The sequence below is a fragment of the Phoenix dactylifera genome, unplaced genomic scaffold (genome assembly GCF_009389715.1).
Source record: "Phoenix dactylifera cultivar Barhee BC4 unplaced genomic scaffold, palm_55x_up_171113_PBpolish2nd_filt_p 000352F, whole genome shotgun sequence".
Lineage (NCBI taxonomy): Eukaryota > Viridiplantae > Streptophyta > Magnoliopsida > Arecales > Arecaceae > Phoenix > Phoenix dactylifera.
In genome coordinates, this window is record NW_024067810.1 from 90,167 (window position 1) to 109,523 (window position 19,357).

Below are 19,357 nucleotides of genomic sequence, written 5' to 3' on the forward strand. Positions count from 1 at the left end.
GGGCCGGACTCACAGGCCGTGGGTCGGCCTGAGAACGGCCGCGGCCCAGGCCCGAGCCCGACGATCACCCGAGCCGAGCCCAACTGGGCTCGGCCTGCGGATGAACAGGGTACCGCAGCATCGGCTGCGGCTACCCTAGGGCTCGAGGGGCAGCCCCAGGCCGCCGGATCTGGCCGAGCCGGCACAGACACGGCCACAAGGCCGCCAGCCCCGGCCAAACCACCACCTCTTCTCCGGCAAGAGGTGGTGGTGCCGGAGGGAAGGACCAAAGAAAAGAAAAGAAAAGAAGAAAGAAAGAAAAAGAAAAATAATAATAATAAATAAATAATATGATAAATGAATGAACTCACCGGATCTTGAGGCTTCATCCTCTCCGACCATGCCTCGTCGTGGACGGAGCGGGTGGAGACTCTCGGGTATAGCCCGAATCCCGACCCAACTCCGAGCCCCCTTCCCCTCTCCGGCATCACTTCGGAGAAGGGAAAGGGCCGGCCTTCCACTGCTACTGCTCCGAGGTGAGAACCCCGACTCGGCCGGAGAGTCGGGGAAGTCCCACTCCGGTCGCCAGCAAAAAGGAAGGGGAGAAGGTGATTAGGGTTTCGGCGGAAACAAAGAAAAAAAGAGAGAGAGAGAGAGAAGAAAAAAGAAAGAGAGAAAGAGAAGGGGAGGGAGAGGTCGGAAGGAGGAAGAGGCCGTAGATCCGGCTGGAGGAGAAGAAGAAGGTCGGAGGACCGGCCAAAATGGCTAGGGCTTTCGGTCGGAACCAAAGAGAGAAAGAGAAGGGGAGGAAAGAGGGAGAGAGAGGGTTGCTTCGGCCGGAGGCGGAGAGGAAGGCCGAAGGACCGGCCGGAGCAACCGAGGTCATCAGTGGAGACGAAGGAGAAAAGAGAGGAGAGAGAGGGGAGCGGGTGATGAAGAGACGGAAACCTCAGGAAGGGGGGAGAAAAACCCTGATAACGGGTTCACGGGTTGGATCCGAATCCGAACCCGCAACACGTTAAGCCCAAAGAAAAAGGAAAAAGAAAAGAAAAAGAAAAAGAAAAAGAAAACGGGTTTGGCCAAATTTGACTAAATCCGAGCCCAATCAAATTGGGCTGAACCTGAATGAGCCCAAATTATAAATTAAACCAAATTAAGCCCAATTTGAATTGGGTCCGAACCCAATTAAGCCGGGTTAGTCCTAACAGGCCAAATTAATTAAAATGAGACCCAATTCAAGCCCAATTCAACGGACCAGAGGCCAAATTGACCTCGGGCTGACCCTGACCCAGGCCCAAATGGGCCACATTGACCCTAAACCCAAAATTTGACCCAATTAAACTTGGGATTAAGCCTATTGACTAATTAGAAGGCCAATTAACCCATATGGATCCAATCAAGGCTCCAATACGGATGCATTAGACTTGGGCTAAATTTCGGGTAGGATCCAAACAAGTAAAAAGAAATAACATGCTCGTTATGATATGATTTTAGGTGACTCAGGATCCGTCACCAGGACGCGAGAGACCTGGGAAAAAGCGAGTCACGGTAAGTAACCTGTCCTAATCTTCTATGGATCACGCATGTAATTAACCTGTCCCAACTTTATTGTGAATTATGTATCTTGAGTTATGAATTATGCATCATGTATATGAGTGGTATGTTTTAACCATATAATGTATGATAATGCATGTATTGAGCTTATGCAGATTTTATTATGCATGCAAGATGAATTGGGTTACATTGCTACATAATTGTGATATCCATATGAAATAAGATAATGAATTGCATCTAGTTATGTGCACTGCTTGCAAGGGATACCTAAGGGTTCTTATTGCTACGGGCCGAATGCAACTGAGCCAGTCTTGCCAGTGGCCGATAATGACTGAGCCAGCCCCGCCAATGGCCGACTAATAACTGAGCAGGCCCCGCCAGTGACCGATAATGAATTCGCCGTAGCATCCATGAGATACTACCTACAAGAAGTATTGTTTACGGACTCTTAAGAGCTACTGATCGAATGCAACTGAGCCGGCCTTGCCAGTGGCCGAGAATGACTAAGCCAGCTCCGCCAGTGGCTGCCTAATAACTGAGCTGGCCCCGCCAGTGGCCGATAATGACTTCGCAGTAGCATCTGAGAGTATGACCACGGCATGCCAGAGGTACGATTCTTTTTATATATGCATGAAAATTCTTGTTGATATAGGACACTGATTTATTTACTCAGCATGAATATTTTATCATGATGATGTGTTAGATAGTATACATGTCAGCTTCTCAAACCCTGCTAAAACATGTTTAACCTTTTTAGTTGATTCGACAAGATTATGCAGGATTACTTACTGAGCCGTGTAGCTCATGCCTGTTCATTTATATTTTTTTTAGATCACCACCAGTGACAGCTGCTAGAAGCATTTTTCTTTTACAACAGGACTTCTTTATTTTTGGGAGATATGAATATACTTTTGTGTACATAAACTATGTAGAAGCTCTGTACCTTATATATATCCTTTGTTGTAATGCACATATTTTGATATATACAAGTTTGACTGCTTTTGACTATCTGTTAACCATATACGAGGATGCGTGCTATTGTGGGCAGTAGTCGGCAATAGCACGGCCGTGTCACGGATTCGGATCCGGAGCGTGACATGCCCGACCTCGGACGCCCGACCAGGTGCTCGACCTCAAAGCGCCTGACCTCGGATGCCCGACCAGGCGCTCGACCTCAGAGCTCTTGACCTGGCGCCCGACCTCAGAGCTTTCAACTTGGCACCCGACCTCAACATTCTCGACCTCGGAGGCCCGGCCTCACCATCCATCCGCCGTGGTCACATCTTTCTGCAACTCGATCAGGGACCATGCCCTGCCTCCACTGCCAACAATCAATGCGCATGACCTCTGCTGATCTCCGGCTCACTCAACAATCAATGCGCATGGCCTCTGCTGATCTCCGGCTCACTCAACAATCAATGTGCATGGTCTCTGCTGATCTCCGGCTCACTCAATAATTAATGCGCATGCCATCTACGGATCTCAAACCCTCCACGACAAATAGCTGACCCACGATGACTCGTCAACTCCGGCCTGATCTCCTACGGCAATGCATTAATTCACACGATCGTGCATTCATTCATACGACATGCTCAATCATGACGGTAACCCGTTCGCCCCATCACATCACAGGTAATCCTGTACCCTTCTATAAAAGGAAAACCCCTCCACCTTAGAGGAGGTTGGACTCTGAAACTCCTGAAACATTTTTTACTCTCCTCTCATACACTTACCCCCTCTGACTTAAGCATCGGAGGGCCGACGCCGGAAACCCTGGCCATCGGCTTTTTTGCAGGCCCCTGGAGGATGCCGCCCGCCGACGGATCGCCGCCCGCCATCACACGTCGGAGCTCCTCCTTCTCAGCCGACGGCCGCCCCCGGGTCCAATTTCCAGCAACAGTATACAATGAAGAGGATATATGCAATTTTGTTTGGCCCTTGGGCCAAGAATATTTTGACTGAGCAGGATGGTCATTAATACAAGAATCATATTGTTTTATGATCCCAACCAAAACTTAATGCACTCAAATCATCATTCTCGTTAGCATGATTTGAAGGTGGCAGCTAGTCAAGTTCATCGAATTCTTTCAAGTTTTGAGCGTCGATCTTTTTTTTAAAAAATATTAATTAAAATTTTTATTTTAAAAATTAAAAATATTTTTTATATAAATAATAAATTTATATTTATATAGGACATGAAAAAATATCTTTTCATTGGCTGAAATTTGAGATATTTTTTAAAAAATATTTTTTAATTTTTAGATAGAATAATGTACGATCTTTTAATATAATATATATTGTATATAATATTTTTAAAAAATAAATATTCAACCAAATATAGAAGCTATCTGCTTAAAAATATATAATTTTTTTCAGACATCATATATTATGATATTATTTTTTTAAAAATATTTTATTTTATTTTATTTTATTTTTTTGCCAATCAAATAAGTCTTTGATTGGTTGAAGCTATTTTGGGTTTGGGGGGGGGGGGGGAGTTGAGAGAGTCCTCTTCCCCACTCCTTTACCGGCTTTTTTTTTTATAAATTTTTTTGCATGAATATCTTTCTAAAAATTAAATTTATATGAATACTCTCATAAAATACTATTTTTGCATAAATACCCCTAATATAACTGTTCTTCTAACACCATTAATAAAAGCCATATTTACTTTAATTAAAAATAAAATAAAATTTTGAAATTACTTTTTTGAAATAAAATAAAAACCATATTTGCATAAAAAAAATTTTTTTGCACATCTACCAAATAAAGGTATTTTAATAATTTTAATTTGAAACCGTTAAATTTTTAACGACGTTAGATGACGTGGGTACATATACAAAAATAAGAATAAAAAAAGAGTATAATAGCAAAACAAGTGTTTTACGATGGTATACATGTAAATATTAATTTAAAAAAATATTTGCATTTAATGTTGATGAAGATATTTATGAAAAAAACTTTTTTTTTTTTTTGTGCGGATATATTGATGTAAGCTACCGTTATTTGGAGCACGTAGCCTACTGGTTTTTATTATTTATTTTTTAAATTTGGTCTTGGGTTGACTTCCCTTAGCCGTTTGATCACGAGGTTGCTGAGGTGTCCGGATCTAAGCATTTATCTCCAACGCCGACTTTTACTTTTATTATACGGAGCTAAACACGTGTGGAGGTATCCACCCTTGGAATTTATTCGGCTGCGACGGAGTCTCGTACTCGCGAAGGAAACATCCGGAAAGAGAACGAGAGAGAAAGATTCAGGGAGGAAAGAAATAGCGATCCTTCATGACGTTTGGAGGTTCCGGTGGATCCAGCGTCGTCGGTGAGAAAAAAACTCGCCTTTTTTTCCCCCTCGAAATCTTCATCGAATTAGGGCTTCATCTGGATCTGTTCGGATATCTTATTGTTCATTGGTCGTATTTTTCTTGCTGCTTGTGATAAACGATTGCGCGTGGTTGTTTCATTTTCCATGTTTTACAGTGAAATTGGTACAGATCCGTCCGTGAAAATTTAGGAAAGGGGAAGAGATTATGCGATTCTTTTGACGAATTATTTAATCAAAACATAATATTTTCATGGTTCAAATTGTTTCCTTGATGTGCCTCAAATCTTGTAGGACGTTCTTATGATGAGAAACTGGTGCTTATTTGATCGGTTAGTTTAAGAATCAGCCAAGGTTTTGGGTGTGGCTTATATGTGTTAAAACCTAGCTTGATTCCTATAAGTAGCAAGGTGTAGTATTCTAGTTTGGACTGCCAGAGTCACGATGCTCAGACTGAAGCAAATTACTAGGTAGAGATGCAATTTTCTTGTGCAATAACAGTGCATCTGGACAGTCTAGCAGTCTTTAAAACCCCTGTGCATAGGTTTTTTCCATCCATGTTATCAGAACTCTCATGTTTTGAGTAGTCTGAAAAGGAATTCCTGTGAATACAAAGAGAAGCAACATGAGATCCAAGATATGTGGAACCGGCATCAGGTTTTAAACTTGCACAAATGAGATGATTATATACCTTTTCAAAAATCTACACTCCCTTTGTGGTGGCATGTCTACTGAATCTATGGATTTGCTGGATAAGAGATAAATTATTGATGAAGTTGAAGACAGGAGAACATCGCAATAGAATACAAGTCATTTGGCAATTAACCACTGAATGACCATGAACAGTTCAACATACTGTCATTTGGCTGTTTCGGATTTCTACTAATATATTCCAAACTGGAACTTGGATATACAAAGCTAGCACTTGTCTTATCTATTAGATTACTACAACTGCATGTTTTCACCATTTCATGGATGATGATTTCTAGACCAACCTGTTTAGCACTTTGTACAATTACCAGCTTTATACTAGCTTTCTGTTGATTGAAAGGTTAGATGGATTACCTGCTGGATCTTGTAAAGCTCCAGTAACAGAAGCAAATCCTGGAATATTAACCTTGGAGAAGCGAGGAAGGAACTGGAACACCATCATTGTTCCATTTGCAATAAAAAAACATTTAAATGCTAAAGGTTTACAGAGTAAACTGCAATTTAACAGTGAAAATCCATGGAGGTGACTCAGTGGAGACTGAGCAAGGAGTTGATGTCCTTTATGTATCAAGGCACATCAAAATGAGTTCCTTTTCTTTAACAGGTTCACCAGGTAACTTGAATTGAATTAATGCTTACTAATACTCCAAAGACACGTCGTTCAAAAAGCCTTCAAGTTTGTAGTAAAGGGTCGACTTATCAAAATCTTGCTTATCTTGTATCGGTTATAAATTCACCTCAAGTACTCTAGACATATTACACAATCATCTGGAATTACTCAGTAAGCATCAAGACACTTTGTTATTGTATCATCCACTTTAATTCATAAATGGTGTGGAGTGTTTGCTCATCATTGAGTGCCCTTAAGATTAGTAATTTTGTTTCAGAATAATGCTTAAATTTTATTTGTTATTATTTTCCTGTTTTCATGTTTAGTTAGTCATAACTTTCAGAACCATAACATTAAATCCAGGCACTTGTTTTAGCTAAGATACAGGTATTTTGGGTTCTCAAGGGAGGCCTATCCTTAAATGTTTTAGGTGCATACAGTCTTGTTTAGACCAAGTTATCATGGTTTGAAAGCGCTAACGCAAGGTTGGGGAGATGAGTGCCTTTTTCTAATTGTTTGCCACATTAATTCTAGTATGAGGACTAATTACTAGAGTTATGGCAGAGTTTATGTTTTTCTAATTGTTCACCAAGTGAGATATGTCTTGGTGGAAATATTCAAACATAAACTCTGCCATAACTCTAGTGATATAGATTCGCAAAGGAAAATTATATAGGTGATGAGCCCTCCAATTAAGAAAAAGAGCATAACATGGTGGATTAAAAAACCTACCGAAATAAATTTGACTATATTCGTAACTATTGACAGCATGTTTGCCTTAATTGTTCAGGGTATTATCTTATATAATCTTTTCTTTTACAACCGTATGCTACCTTGGTACCTATCCTCTGAAATTACATCTTAAACTTGAGATTTCATTAGCATGGCTGCTCAGAGTTAAAAGACCCTATGTAGAAAACCATTTAAGTATATATTTTTGTCACTTCAATTAACACAAGGATAAAAGAAACTAATCTCATTTACGGTCTCATGAAGGATTAAGGTCTTTTAATTTCTTATGTGAACATTTAAGTGATGTTTTCGTTTTACATTGTTATTGACTTTTTGGATCAAAAAACATTTGTAACTCTACATGCTTGTCTACCTGCTTTTTCTGGTACTAATTTAGAAAATGGCATCACATGGCTGTGTAATGCTGAAGAACGAAGTGATGTAAGACAAAGACATGATGTAAGATAAATACATTTATGTATTGTATCAACTTCTCAGTTCAAAGAAATTCTCGATTGGGTGGAAATTCTGTTAGTATTATCTGCCATAAAAGCACCAGTATGGGAAATGTTCAATGCATGCGAGGGTTATGGATGGCTGTGAAAAAACAAAATCCCTGCTCATTTCCTTTTCAAGTTGGGATTCTTTAGACCCGTGCAGAATATGAAAAAAGAAAACTTATGTGAAGGCTTCAGTCCTTGTGTGGAGACTCTAAGCTTTAATGATTTTAGACATTGAGTTCCGTAGTCTTTTTCTTTTTTCTTTTTTTAACCTTTCGTTTTTGGGTTGAGAGCAATTAGTTCAGGAATATTTTAATTTATGCTTGTAAACTTTTATGTGAATGCTTTGGATTTCTATAAAAGTCATGGAGTACTATACTGTGGCCGGATACTTGGTCAGGAGACAACCCATTATTCTGTGAAGATGATGGCTCATTGTTCCATTGCCAATATTTTCCTTCATTTTTGTACAGTTCCTCGGAACTTCAGATTGCTAGAAGAGCTTGAACGAGGAGAAAAGGGCATTGGAGATGGAACAGTTAGCTATGGTATGGATGATGGAGATGACATCTACATGCGTTCCTGGACAGGCACAATAATTGGCCCTCATAACGTGAGTTACTTTTGTACTTAAACCCCAAATATATTCTGGTTTCTGTTATCATCTTCATTACTTGCACTGTTTTGCAGACTGTTCATGAAGGCCGTATATATCAGCTGAAGTTGTTCTGTGACAAAGACTATCCTGAAAAACCACCCAGTGTTCGATTCCACTCACGAATAAACATGACATGTGTTAATCCTGAGACAGGAGTTGTATGCCTCTCTCTCTCTCTCTCTCTCTCTCTCTCTCTCTTCCACCCCCTCCTAACTATCCTGTTTGCTTGTGCATGCATGCGCAGACATGTAAAGATATTTGCTTTGCATTCAGTTTTGTATCATCAGTATGCTTTAGGCTCCAACTGGTCTCTAAGACTAATGTTTGGTCAAATGAATTGCAGGTAGAGGCAAAAAAATTTGGCCCTCTGGCAAACTGGCAACGCGAGTACACTATGGAGGTGATATTAACACAGCTTAAAAAAGAAATGGCAGCACCACAAAACCGGAAACTAGTCCAGCCTCCAGAAGGAACTTTCTTCTAGGTTGTTGGGTGTGATTGTCATCTTCTGATGAAGTGAGCTTTTTGTATGTTTGTTAATCAACAAGTCTTTCTTAGAACAGTGCTTGAGGTGGAAGTTTGCATGTTGTATTTAGCTGGTGTAATTGTGCATCATTTGCACCGTGGACTTGAAGAAATTAATGTTCAGAATGCCTGTTCCTTGACCTTATTGTTCTGTGTTACCTGGAAGGTGTGTGCTTGGAATTTAGTTTGTATGGACCAACCATGTGATATAATTTATCATTACATCAGATTCTGATTTAGTTGGTGTTCATGAAATTGATAAAGATCTTTCCATTGAGCTTTCCTGTTTTGCATAATAATTTTTTTATTAGATCATGAATGTAATCGGGAGCAATGTGCTGTCAAATATCTTTCGCCTTATCCTTCATGGTGAAGGGGCATGTACCTTCATTGCTTAACATAACTGAATATAAGCCTGCTTAACTAAGCAGCATCTAAGCCAAAATCCAAGTGCAATTGGATTAGAATTGGGGGTTAATCTGTCATTGCAAACCAGATTTGGATTTGGATGCGGATGATTCTGAATAACGTTTTGATAATGCCGGTGTAATGACAGATCCTTATTCAGTATTCACCAATGTGGCCGAAGTAGTGGCTGTTATATAACAGCTTATATTAGCCACTGTGATCCAAAAATATCAGCTGATATGTTTAAGTGAGCCAATAATGAGCAGCAATGTATGTAACAGCTATTATAATAGGATATCAGCTGAACAAAAATCATTTTCTAAAATTGATTTCTGTTGTGTATGGTGCATGCATCTATGTATCTGTAGATGTACATAACTAAATGGGCTTTTGAAATTATTATAACGGCCGTTATAATATTAGAACAGCAGCCGCCTGCTAAATGAATGTGAATCAAGTTTGGATCATATGGTGATGGATTGATTGGGATTTTGAAGTTGCAACCTCTTGATTCCCTGTTTGGGATCTAATAGCCTCAGTTCTACTGGGGTTTCAGGTAAGTGATGGACCTTCTTGTTTGGGAGCCAACTTGGTTTGGAGTAGGTTGCTGTGTTTAGAGGGCATCTGAAAGTTCTACTTGATGGTTCTTTTCTTGTTCTTTTGGCTGGCTTTCTTCTTGCATTTCTTTGTTATCTTTTATTTAATGAAAGTAACCAGGCTCTGGCTAATCTTTTTCAAATTCTTTTTACCCAGGAAACCTGTGCTCTCCTTGCATGCACTTGTAAGTCAAAATTCTCATGGGTAACCTCAAGGCACAACCTGGAAAGGGGACGAGACAAAGTTATCCTGCTCTAGTGAATCATAAATCATGATCAGATTATTAAGGACTTTGACCTTTCTCTACCACTCATCACTTCTTTTTTTTTTTTTTTTGGTAGAAAGAGGAGCATTGAGCTTGATTCCAGAACAAAAAATATTACAGATGACATATTAACAAGAACACCCATACATGTAGATACATAAGATAGATAAGCTTCAACATTAAAGAATATATGACTATTATCATCCCATATAGAAAGATAAAACATGTATGATAGTCCCATACATAAGATAATCTTAGTTCCCTCCTTCCATGTGAGCACTAACTTAAATATTAGCCATGTTAAAGATTATGAAAAGGATATTAACAAAAGTACGTTCATAATCCATGATGACATAGAAGTACATCCAAGTACAAATTGGATAGATATGATGGTCATTCATATTCAATGTCACAATACTACTTGCAAGAGACGCATCCATCACTAGGATATAATTATCCACCAACGTAAGCTTTTGGACTTGGGAAAGTAAATATTGGTTAACGGTAGATATCCCTATTAAAAGTCACGGTGAGATGCCTGCCACAAAGTGTCCATTATTCCGAGCAACAACATCCATCGATATAGACTCTTAGATATAAGAAAAAAAAAAACATTAGCTTAATATGACGGCAAATAGATTGAACTGGGTCCGATACAAGTCAAGTCAGATACGGATCGATCTGTCATTTTAATTTGACCAATCTATTAAATGGGTCAAAAATTTAAAATCAAATTAAACTTTTTACTAAACTAGTAACTGGATTTGGCCCATATAATTTGTTTAACAAATAAGTTAAATTAGATTAAACGGATCTTAAATAAGTAAATGAATCTTAAACTATAAATTTATATCTTGATTTCGATCTAACTATTAAATAAGTGAAAATGAATCAGAACTTTTAACTTGAATTAGATCCATAAGTCAAATCAGATCAATTTATTTACAACTTGAAACGGTTTATGCCAAAACTTGAACCCATTCAATTCGGGTCAGTTGTGGGAGGGGTTGGCTAGTTAGTCGCAGCTCATAAGTTGACACCCGTAAATATGGACGGTCGGGATGTTCTTTACTTTTTTTAATAAAAAGTATATATTATTATATAATATAGTTTTGATCCCTTGTAGCAATTTCGGCGGGCCTAGCCCAGCCAAGCCCAGACAATTGCCGGCTCCGCCCTGTACTTGAAACCCTAATTAGTTCGCCGTCGGCCCCATTGCGGACTCCTCTTGCAGTGCGGGACCGAGCGAGGGAAAGAAGGCGAGAATGGGCACCGGAAAGCGGAAGAAGTCCGACGGCCGCGAAGTGGAAGCGGCGTCGGCGGCGGCGGAGAGGGGAGGTGGAGGAGGCGAAGGAGTGAAGGAGAAGAAGCGGAGGACGCTCCCATCGATGATAAAGAACAAGGAGAAGAGGAGCGCCGTCCACGCCGAGCTCAAGCGCGAGAAGAGGATCGAGAAGCGGAAGAAGGCAAAGGCCCAAGAGGCCGCTCTCCAGAGAGCTATCGAGCTCGGCGAAGAGGTATTAAATAACTCTTCCACCCTCCCTCTCTCTGTGTGTGTTGTTGTTGTTTTGGCTTTTTTCTAAGCTCTTGTTTTCCTAAGAATCGTATTTTTTTGTTGTTGAAATTTAGCCTCCGCTAAAGAAGGTTCCACGGACGATTGAGAACACAAGGGAGCCTGATGAGACCGTTTGTAAACCGGATGATGAGGAGGCGAGTGATCTATCTGTTTTCTTGATTTTTGTTTTTAGTTCTGTAGGTTCCTTTACATTAATCTTGTGAAATTTAATAATTTGTTACTGTACTTTTGTTATTGTGAAGAAATTAGGCAGCGAAATTTAGAGTGTTTTGTGATTTTTGGCACTGACTGGATTGGGAATTTGGGTTGGTGGCCTGAATGATTTTTCTTCTCCTCTTTCTCAAAACAATGTGGGAATTTTATTTAAAGTACAAGATTGACACAAAGAAAATATGGGATAACCACAGGGTGTTCTGTTTCAAAGCAAGCTGTAGCGATACGTGGCATTTTACCATTGTATGTTATAGAAAGATTTGCCCCCTTCGTATGAACTTCTAATAATGCAATGATGTTTCATAATTATGAAGGACACTATATGGCCAATTTATAACATTATATGCCAATTTTTAGGGTCATATACAGTACTGGGTTTGATGAAGTAAAACTCTATGGCACAAGACTTGTTATATGATTTGTAATGAAGTCTGGAAAGTGTGCTCACTGTGGAATGGAATATGTAGTTGGACTTGGAACATAAACACCTTCAGGTTATTAGTGTAATCTAGAGAGAGAGAGAGAGAGAAAGAATGCATATTTCCCTGATATCTGGAAGTAGGTTGGAATAAATGTGAATATCGGAAGTTTGCCAGCGGATGAAACCACAAAGGGTTATAGCTCCTGCTAGGTGCTTTTTGGAGTCAAGTCGGATAGATATGCTAAATTTGGTGGTTTCATTGGGCTACACAATGGTGTGCCACTGGGTTGCTTATGTGAAAGTTGCTTATGGTTATCACTTATCATATGAAAGTTGGTTGCAAAAACATAAGTGCTTCTTCCAAAGAGATAGGCCAGTACCACTCTGATGGCAGTGTTATGGAGGAAGAGGAAGGTATATTTGCAATAAGGGGCTTGAAAATGCTTGGGAGCAGTATCATCATGGTTCAATATTTTGTTTGGAATATTTTAGGATACAGACCAGAGTAGATTTTAAGGATTTTGTAGGCGTATGTAAGGTTGGTTCTGTCAAAACAGATACCACTTGATGCAAAGAATGTTTAAAATTTGTCAGTTCTGAGTATGAGAATAGAATTTATGTAGTAGTTGTGTGACTGTATTAACTACTCAAATCTTGATACTTGTATTTTCTTCATGAATAGTGAATATGTTATATGTTTGTGATTAGATCCTAGTGTTTATTGTTCTGAATTGAAGATGTCTTTGTGTTAAATGCAGTTGTTTGCAGGAAATGATGCTGATGAATTTTGTGAAGTTCTGAAACAGGACGTAAGTCCGAAGATATTGATCACTACATGTCGTTTCAACTCTACTGTATGTTTTCCTTACATCTTTCCTTTTACTTTCATTCCTGCATTCTATATGACAGTTGTCTACTTATTCTACTACTTTCATGGGATGTTTGTCAGCATAAATATTCTTGAATATTGATTTGCAAGAAAAAATTGAACTTCGTACAATCAAATATTTCACATTTTTTATGTTTATAGAGAGGTCCTGCATTTATTGAGGAGCTGTTGTCGGTGATCCCAAATGCCCACTACTACAAAAGGGGAACCTATGAACTGAAAAAGGTAGCTTATCTGAAAGTGACATGGTTTTTATTTGCTTATGATTGTATTCTTGTGGTCTTCATGGAGATGAAATGTCTCTTTCTGCAGATCATAGAATATGCAAAGAACAAAGACTTCACTTCTATCATAGTTGTGCATACTAATCGCAGGGAACCAGGTCTGCATTTACCCATAAACTCCAAGAAACTAGCATTCTTTAGGTAATGATGTCTTTAACCTTTTTTTAAATGAATAATTTGTAGATGCCTTGCTGATTATCAACTTACCGGATGGACCTACTGCGCATTTCAAACTATCAAACGTTGTCTTGCGCAAAGACATAAAGGTATCTTTCCCACTTGGGCTGCATATTTTTCTTCCTTTTTCAAAAAAATTGCCCACCTTTGATCACGTTAAGTTTTTCTTTAATAATTTCCATATTTATTTATGTTTCATTAAGTAGAATACTTGTCTTAGCTGTGGATGGATTGTTTTTCCTCCAGGCATGTTCTTTGTTTGTCTTGTAGCAGTCATACCCTTGGGGACCATATTATGTTGGATCTTGCCTACGTCTTGTATGTAGTAATCATAGTTCTATTAGAGAAGTTGACCACCTTGGATATCGTCTAACTTGGTTCAAAAGTTGTAAAGGGTGTTTCAAGCAGGCAATTAAATATCAATATACATTTAAAAAATTAACTTCAATCAACTTGGATGCTTAGTTCAAATGCTACAGAGGAACTTCTTTTCTCAAAGAGGCAACTAAGTATTAATATATGTGAACCAATTTACCATCACATCCACGTGAGAAAATTCAAACGAAAAGAGAGTAGCCTGTTTGCAATTTCACTATTATAATGTGAACTCTCAGTGGGCATCTCCACCCTTGAGCATGACTTCATACATCCTCCGTTGCTCCATCCTTGCCATCTGTTAGAGATAATGCTAGAAAGCTGATTTAATTCTGCACTTCCATTGGTAACTTTGGAAAGCAGCTTCTTCTAATGAACACCACTTACCATTTTTCTTAATGTGTTTTAGGGACACCTTTCTTTATTTGTATGTCTGCTCTACATGTTACCTTTAGTCCCTACTTCTCACCTCTCTGATCAATTATAGTTATTTCTCAAATACTTCTTCCTCTTATATCATCACTAAATATTGCATCCAGAGCTGTGCATGAAATACTCCTTCATCTTGAATCACATCTAAATTTTACTTCCTTCTCAATCAATTCTATGCATCATATGTGGTGAATAATGTTTCATTGATTAGTGGGATCCCAACTCTCCATCAAATTAGCTGTTGAATTAGATGTGCATTTCATATATATAGTAGCATTCAGTGATTTGTGGGATTTTACAGTTCTTCATTATCTTAATTGTTCAAGGTCACAGCTCTCCATCAAATATTTCTACTTTCTTGGTTGGTTGATGAATTGAAGCTGTTTATTGGATTTTTATTCCACTTTAGTCAGTATATGCAATCATTCATGACATATGCTGGGCTTTTACTATCAATCAACTACTTCCTCTAGAAAAACCATGGGTGTAGCATGTATAAACTATAAAGATAAGTTGATGGGATCGTAGCTATGCTCTTGTTTAGCTAATTGGATCATGGCCTTTCTCTTGTTTAGCTAATGGGATCATAGTTTCTCACTTCTTCTATAAAAGTCACATGAATGTCACATGCAAAGCAGTTTTAAATTTACGTTAAGGGTGCAAGTGTATAGCTTTGATGGGAACAACAGAATGTCAGGATTGCTGTCATGTCTCAATCAAGTCAATGTATAAATGTTATACATCATAATGATTCCATTTAATAGCAGTAATTTTAGAACTTTGTCATGCACAAAATCAAATATAAACATTGTCCGAGTTGCTTTACTTACATATTATCAGTCGTTATCATGGGTTTTTGGCCAACAATTGTGCATGTATTCTCTTAAGACATAGTTGAAAACTCTTTACAAAACTCTTTACATTTTGCCCATCTGATTTGCTGACATATATGGCTAAGTGTTCCTATTTTCCCACATTTTCAACAGGCCACCAATTATTATTACCTTGAGGCCATACTGTAATGCCTCATTTCCATCAAGTCACAGGATCTAGGAAGTCTGATGCAAAATGATGATTTTTCAATGTATATACATTAGGCAATTTCTTTTGCCTTTGAAAGACATAAAAGTTAGATTAATTAATTTTTTATGTCAAGCATACTTTTGTGAACATTAATATTTGTTCTCACTTTTGTGAGTTTGTTCTTTGTTCCACAAATTTTTATTTTAAAGATTTGAATGCTTGAATTTAAATAGCTAAAGATTAGGGCCCGAAATGGGCTCGGGCCGGCCCGAGGCCCATCAGGCTAGGCTGACTTCGGGTTGAGCTATGGGCTGGGGCGACTTCGGGTTGAGCTACGGGCTGGGGCGACTTCGGGATGAGCTAAGGGCTGGGTCCGAAAGAGTTCAGGCTGGGTTTGGGCTTAAACATAGAGCCCACTTTTTTTTCGGGTCGGACTCGAGTTTGAAATTGGCTTGGCTGGGGCCCGGTTCGAGCCCGATCCGAGCCCGAACAAGGTCTGAAACGGAGCCAGAATTTAGGTTTGAACAAGTCCCAAACCCTTCGTCATCCTTCCTTAAATCATTGTGCTTACAACTATTAAATATTGGTGTTTTCAAGCTTCTATAGAATCTTCTGAAGGCATAATAGTTGGATGCGATTCAAGATATGTTCAAATGATGAGAATTTTGAATTATCAATGAGAAAGCCGTTTGTGATTCAATGAATTGTAGTCCACTCCACAAATTCGGCCTGGCTCAATCGGGTTCGGGTCAGGTCTGGGCCTGGGTTTTCCAAAACAATTTGGGCCTAAGCCCAACACGAAACCTAAAAAACATATTCAAGCCTAGTTCGGGTAGGGGTGTGCCTTGGACCAACCTAGCCCATTTCCAGACCTATTAAAGAGAACTTCGTGCTTGGTTCTCTCTTTTGGTTCAGCAACCAAGGACCTCTTAGAAATTTTGTCCACCATGTGCTCACAATATTACCTCCATAGCAATTAATTGATAGAAGGATTCTTGAATATTTTTGAGGGGGTCATATCTTCTGTCAAAAATTGTTTGCCACAGATCGATTTGAATATGGTAGGAATAACGGCCCATATAGGTTGCAATTGGTCAACCTGATATTCTGAACATCCACAAGGAATGTTGATCCACGTATCCTATAGACCACTGATAGTTTTTACTTTTCTTCAAGATTGGAATAAATATGCTTTGAAGAATTTTATTTATCATAAAGAATTATATTATCTCAATTAGAAAGCAGAGGCTTGTGTTGGATTTGGGGACAGAATTCCCTAAATATAGGTTCTGAAATAAAGGTTATAGTTCAGTAGTATTTAAGAGGATATTTGCAGAATGAGAAATTATTACTCCTATGCCTCCAGAAGTATTTGTATTATATATAAATTCTTTAAATTTCATTTTTATATGCCTTTATTTTTTTTATTTTTTTGCTTCAGTCTATATGATTTATACTTTCTGTATAGTTATAAATAAACTAGTAGTCCATTTAAATTTTTCAGATATCCAATAATATCATAGTCATGCTGTAACATATTTGATTTTTAAATCAGGATTCTGAGTTGTAAAGCTATGTTTGATACTAGATGATTTAGTATATTGTCATACTTATATGTTTTAATTTTTGGTCTATTCAACCTTCAACATTTGGTTATTAGTTTCTCTGCATATTGCAATCTCTGTGATATGCTGAATCATGTGCCTTTCAGCCATCTTGTTTTTTGTTTTCATTCTTGTTCCTTTGCTCCTTGACTCCGGATATGATTCCAGTATGCTAGGATGATTATCTACAGTTACTAAATATTGTGATTTACTCCGAGCATTTTATGTCTATGATTGACTTGTGTGCTGAATTATTTAATTTCTTTTGCACACATTTCACTGAGCATTTTATGTCCATTATTGACTTGTGCACTGAATTGTTAAATTTCTTTTGCACATATTTCACTGATCATTTTATGACCATAGTTGACTTGTGCACTGAATTATTAAATTTCTTTTGTGCATATTTCATGATTGAATTTAGCAATTTTTTTAACCTTATAAAGTTTTAATATTTGCATATTTTGGGTGCTGCTGTTTTATAATTCATTGAAATATTGACATTGTATGATCTTACATGCAAGAATACAATACCTATTTCTTTTTCAACTCTACATATCTATTTTTCTCTTCCAAAATTAACAGAATCATGGGAGACCTACAAGCCATATGCCAGAGTTAGTACTGAACAACTTCACCACACGCCTTGGTCATCGTATTGGAAGGTGATTAATATTTTTCAATAAATTTTTGAGATGCCAAATGATACATTACCCTTTCTTTTAATTTATTTATTTTCTCCTTTTTAGTTTTCCTTTTTTCTTTTTTTCCTTAATATATTTATCTGTTTGTACTTGCTAATAGTTTTCCTGTTGGATTTTTCTCTGTTCATTAGAATGGTACAATCTCTTTTCCCTCATGATCCTAACTTCCGTGGCCGTCGAGTTGTAACCTTCCACAATCAGCGAGACTTCATATTCTTTCGCCATCATAGGTATATATGCATGTATCACTGTTTTATCAGTTGTATATTTTGATGTAGTTAACTATTGAGATGGTGATATTATAATTTGAATGCCCAAAGTGGCCCTCTGTTGGTTCTCTTTTCTATTTTCTGTAGTCCTATTTATAAATGTATTAGAGATCTGAAGCTTTTACTCCCTCTAGAATTTACTAATAGCTTCAATTGACTGTGGAAACTAGGTATATATTTGAAACAAAAGAAAAGAAAGTCGACCCAAAGGATAAAGCAGCTAAGGGTGCAAAGGAAAAGAATGCATCACAGCAAAAAGTGATTGCGCGCCTTCAGGTATAGGTTTATCTGCAATTATTAATCATTTGGCTATGCGTTTCCAGCTATTGTAATTTCATCACTTGGTTCACATGTCAAGATATATCATCTCTCTTCCTTTCCCTCTGTGTTCTCCTAATGACAGCAAATGTTCTCAGCTTGAATTTTAGTCTAGTCTGTGTTCTCTGTTAATCCAACACAGCAGCCATTGAATATTCCCACACCTTCATTGGAGTGCATCTGAAAAAGATCCAAAACTTGCTTTGTGTTCACCCTATCATCATAAGCTTTAGAAAGTCTAGCACATTTACCAGATTTACCATAAGTGTTCCCTTCGAGTAGAGACATGTATGCGCACAGCAAACAGTCATGCATGCACTCATGCACATGATTAATTGACTTGGTATGGACCCATTTTATTTGGTTGTCTCTAATTTGCTGGACCTTGTTGGAGTAAAACTGTAGAAGGATCTCAGGTCATGGGCAGCAAGCACTCTTATCTTAATGTCCTTTCATCTTTGCAATCTGTTGTGCGACACCATTTCTGAAAGTTTATCCATAGCAAACAACTTAAGATGTTTGTTGTGGGTCTTAATCTTTTAATATTTGGCTATGTATCCATTGTAGCAGTCCTTTACCATATTTTGTTTCCAACATGCAGGAGTGTGGCCCTCGCTTCACAATGAAATTAATTAGTCTGCAGCATGGAACATTTGATACAAAAGGTGGAGAGTTTGAATGGGTCCATAAGGTATTTTTTATTCGTGTGTCATTTTAATAGCATCTTCTGCCATTAATAATGTGCAACTGTTTGTGCTGTTTTCCTCATCATATTTTGCTTCTTGTGTATTTTAGCCGGAGATGGATACTAGCCGCAGGAGATTTTTCTTATAATCAAGAGAATCTGCTACAGAGTCACTTGATTTTTGGGGTGAAGTTTTTGGCCGAGGTATCGGCAGCAGTTGCATTTATCTTTTCCATCTGTTGGTGTCTAACAACATAGTCCTAGCTTCTCGAGCAATTTTTTTTACATTGGTTATCCGAGCTTTATATGTTTTGACTGTTTCAAAGTAATGTGAGAACATTTTCTGAAATATTGGAAGTCCTCAAGTTATTCATGACTTTTCATCATCCAATTGATTTTCAAATAATTGTTTAGTAAATAGTTATTCAATCATTCACCATCTTTATGATTTGTTCATGACTTATTTGTGACTTGTATAAAGAATAAGCATGATTGCAAAATAATATGTTATCTGTTGCTATTGGTGT

General features: G+C 38.0%; 2 protein-coding genes across 2 annotated transcripts; both read left to right on the top strand.

Moving 5' to 3' along the window:
- The first annotated feature begins 4,696 nt into the window (after positions 1–4,696).
- Positions 4,697–8,829, top strand: LOC103717413 (ubiquitin-conjugating enzyme E2 variant 1C-like). The gene is made up of 4 exons (XM_039118449.1): positions 4,697–4,854; positions 7,881–8,020; positions 8,098–8,223; positions 8,409–8,829. The coding sequence occupies exons 1-4, from the start codon at positions 4,818–4,820 to the stop codon at positions 8,547–8,549; spliced, it is 444 nt and encodes a 147-aa protein (XP_038974377.1). The 5' UTR covers positions 4,697–4,817; the 3' UTR covers positions 8,550–8,829.
- A 2,163-nt stretch (positions 8,830–10,992) lies between these two features.
- Positions 10,993–19,280, top strand: LOC103717411 (ribosome production factor 1). The gene is made up of 11 exons (XM_008805786.4): positions 10,993–11,377; positions 11,490–11,570; positions 12,829–12,924; positions 13,101–13,184; positions 13,272–13,341; positions 13,427–13,509; positions 17,440–17,519; positions 17,690–17,788; positions 17,998–18,103; positions 18,747–18,836; positions 18,941–19,280. The coding sequence occupies exons 1-11, from the start codon at positions 11,126–11,128 to the stop codon at positions 18,977–18,979; spliced, it is 1,080 nt and encodes a 359-aa protein (XP_008804008.2). The 5' UTR covers positions 10,993–11,125; the 3' UTR covers positions 18,980–19,280.
- Positions 19,281–19,357: the final 77 nt, after the last annotated feature.

Excerpts from the sequence above, each read along its gene's own strand:
- LOC103717413 (XM_039118449.1), top strand. The coding sequence starts at position 4,818 with ATGACGTTTGGAGGTTCCGGTGGATCCAGCGTCGTCG. Across the intron at positions 4,855-7,880 it reads CGGTGGATCCAGCGTCGTCG|TTCCTCGGAACTTCAGATTG; the intron begins GTGAGAAAAAAA and ends ATTTTTGTACAG. Across the intron at positions 8,224-8,408 it reads TTAATCCTGAGACAGGAGTT|GTAGAGGCAAAAAAATTTGG; the intron begins GTATGCCTCTCT and ends AATGAATTGCAG.
- LOC103717411 (XM_008805786.4), top strand. The coding sequence starts at position 11,126 with ATGGGCACCGGAAAGCGGAAGAAGTCCGACGGCCGCGAAGTGGAAGCG. Across the intron at positions 17,520-17,689 it reads CTTGGTCATCGTATTGGAAG|AATGGTACAATCTCTTTTCC; the intron begins GTGATTAATATT and ends TCTGTTCATTAG. Across the intron at positions 18,837-18,940 it reads AGTTTGAATGGGTCCATAAG|CCGGAGATGGATACTAGCCG; the intron begins GTATTTTTTATT and ends TGTGTATTTTAG.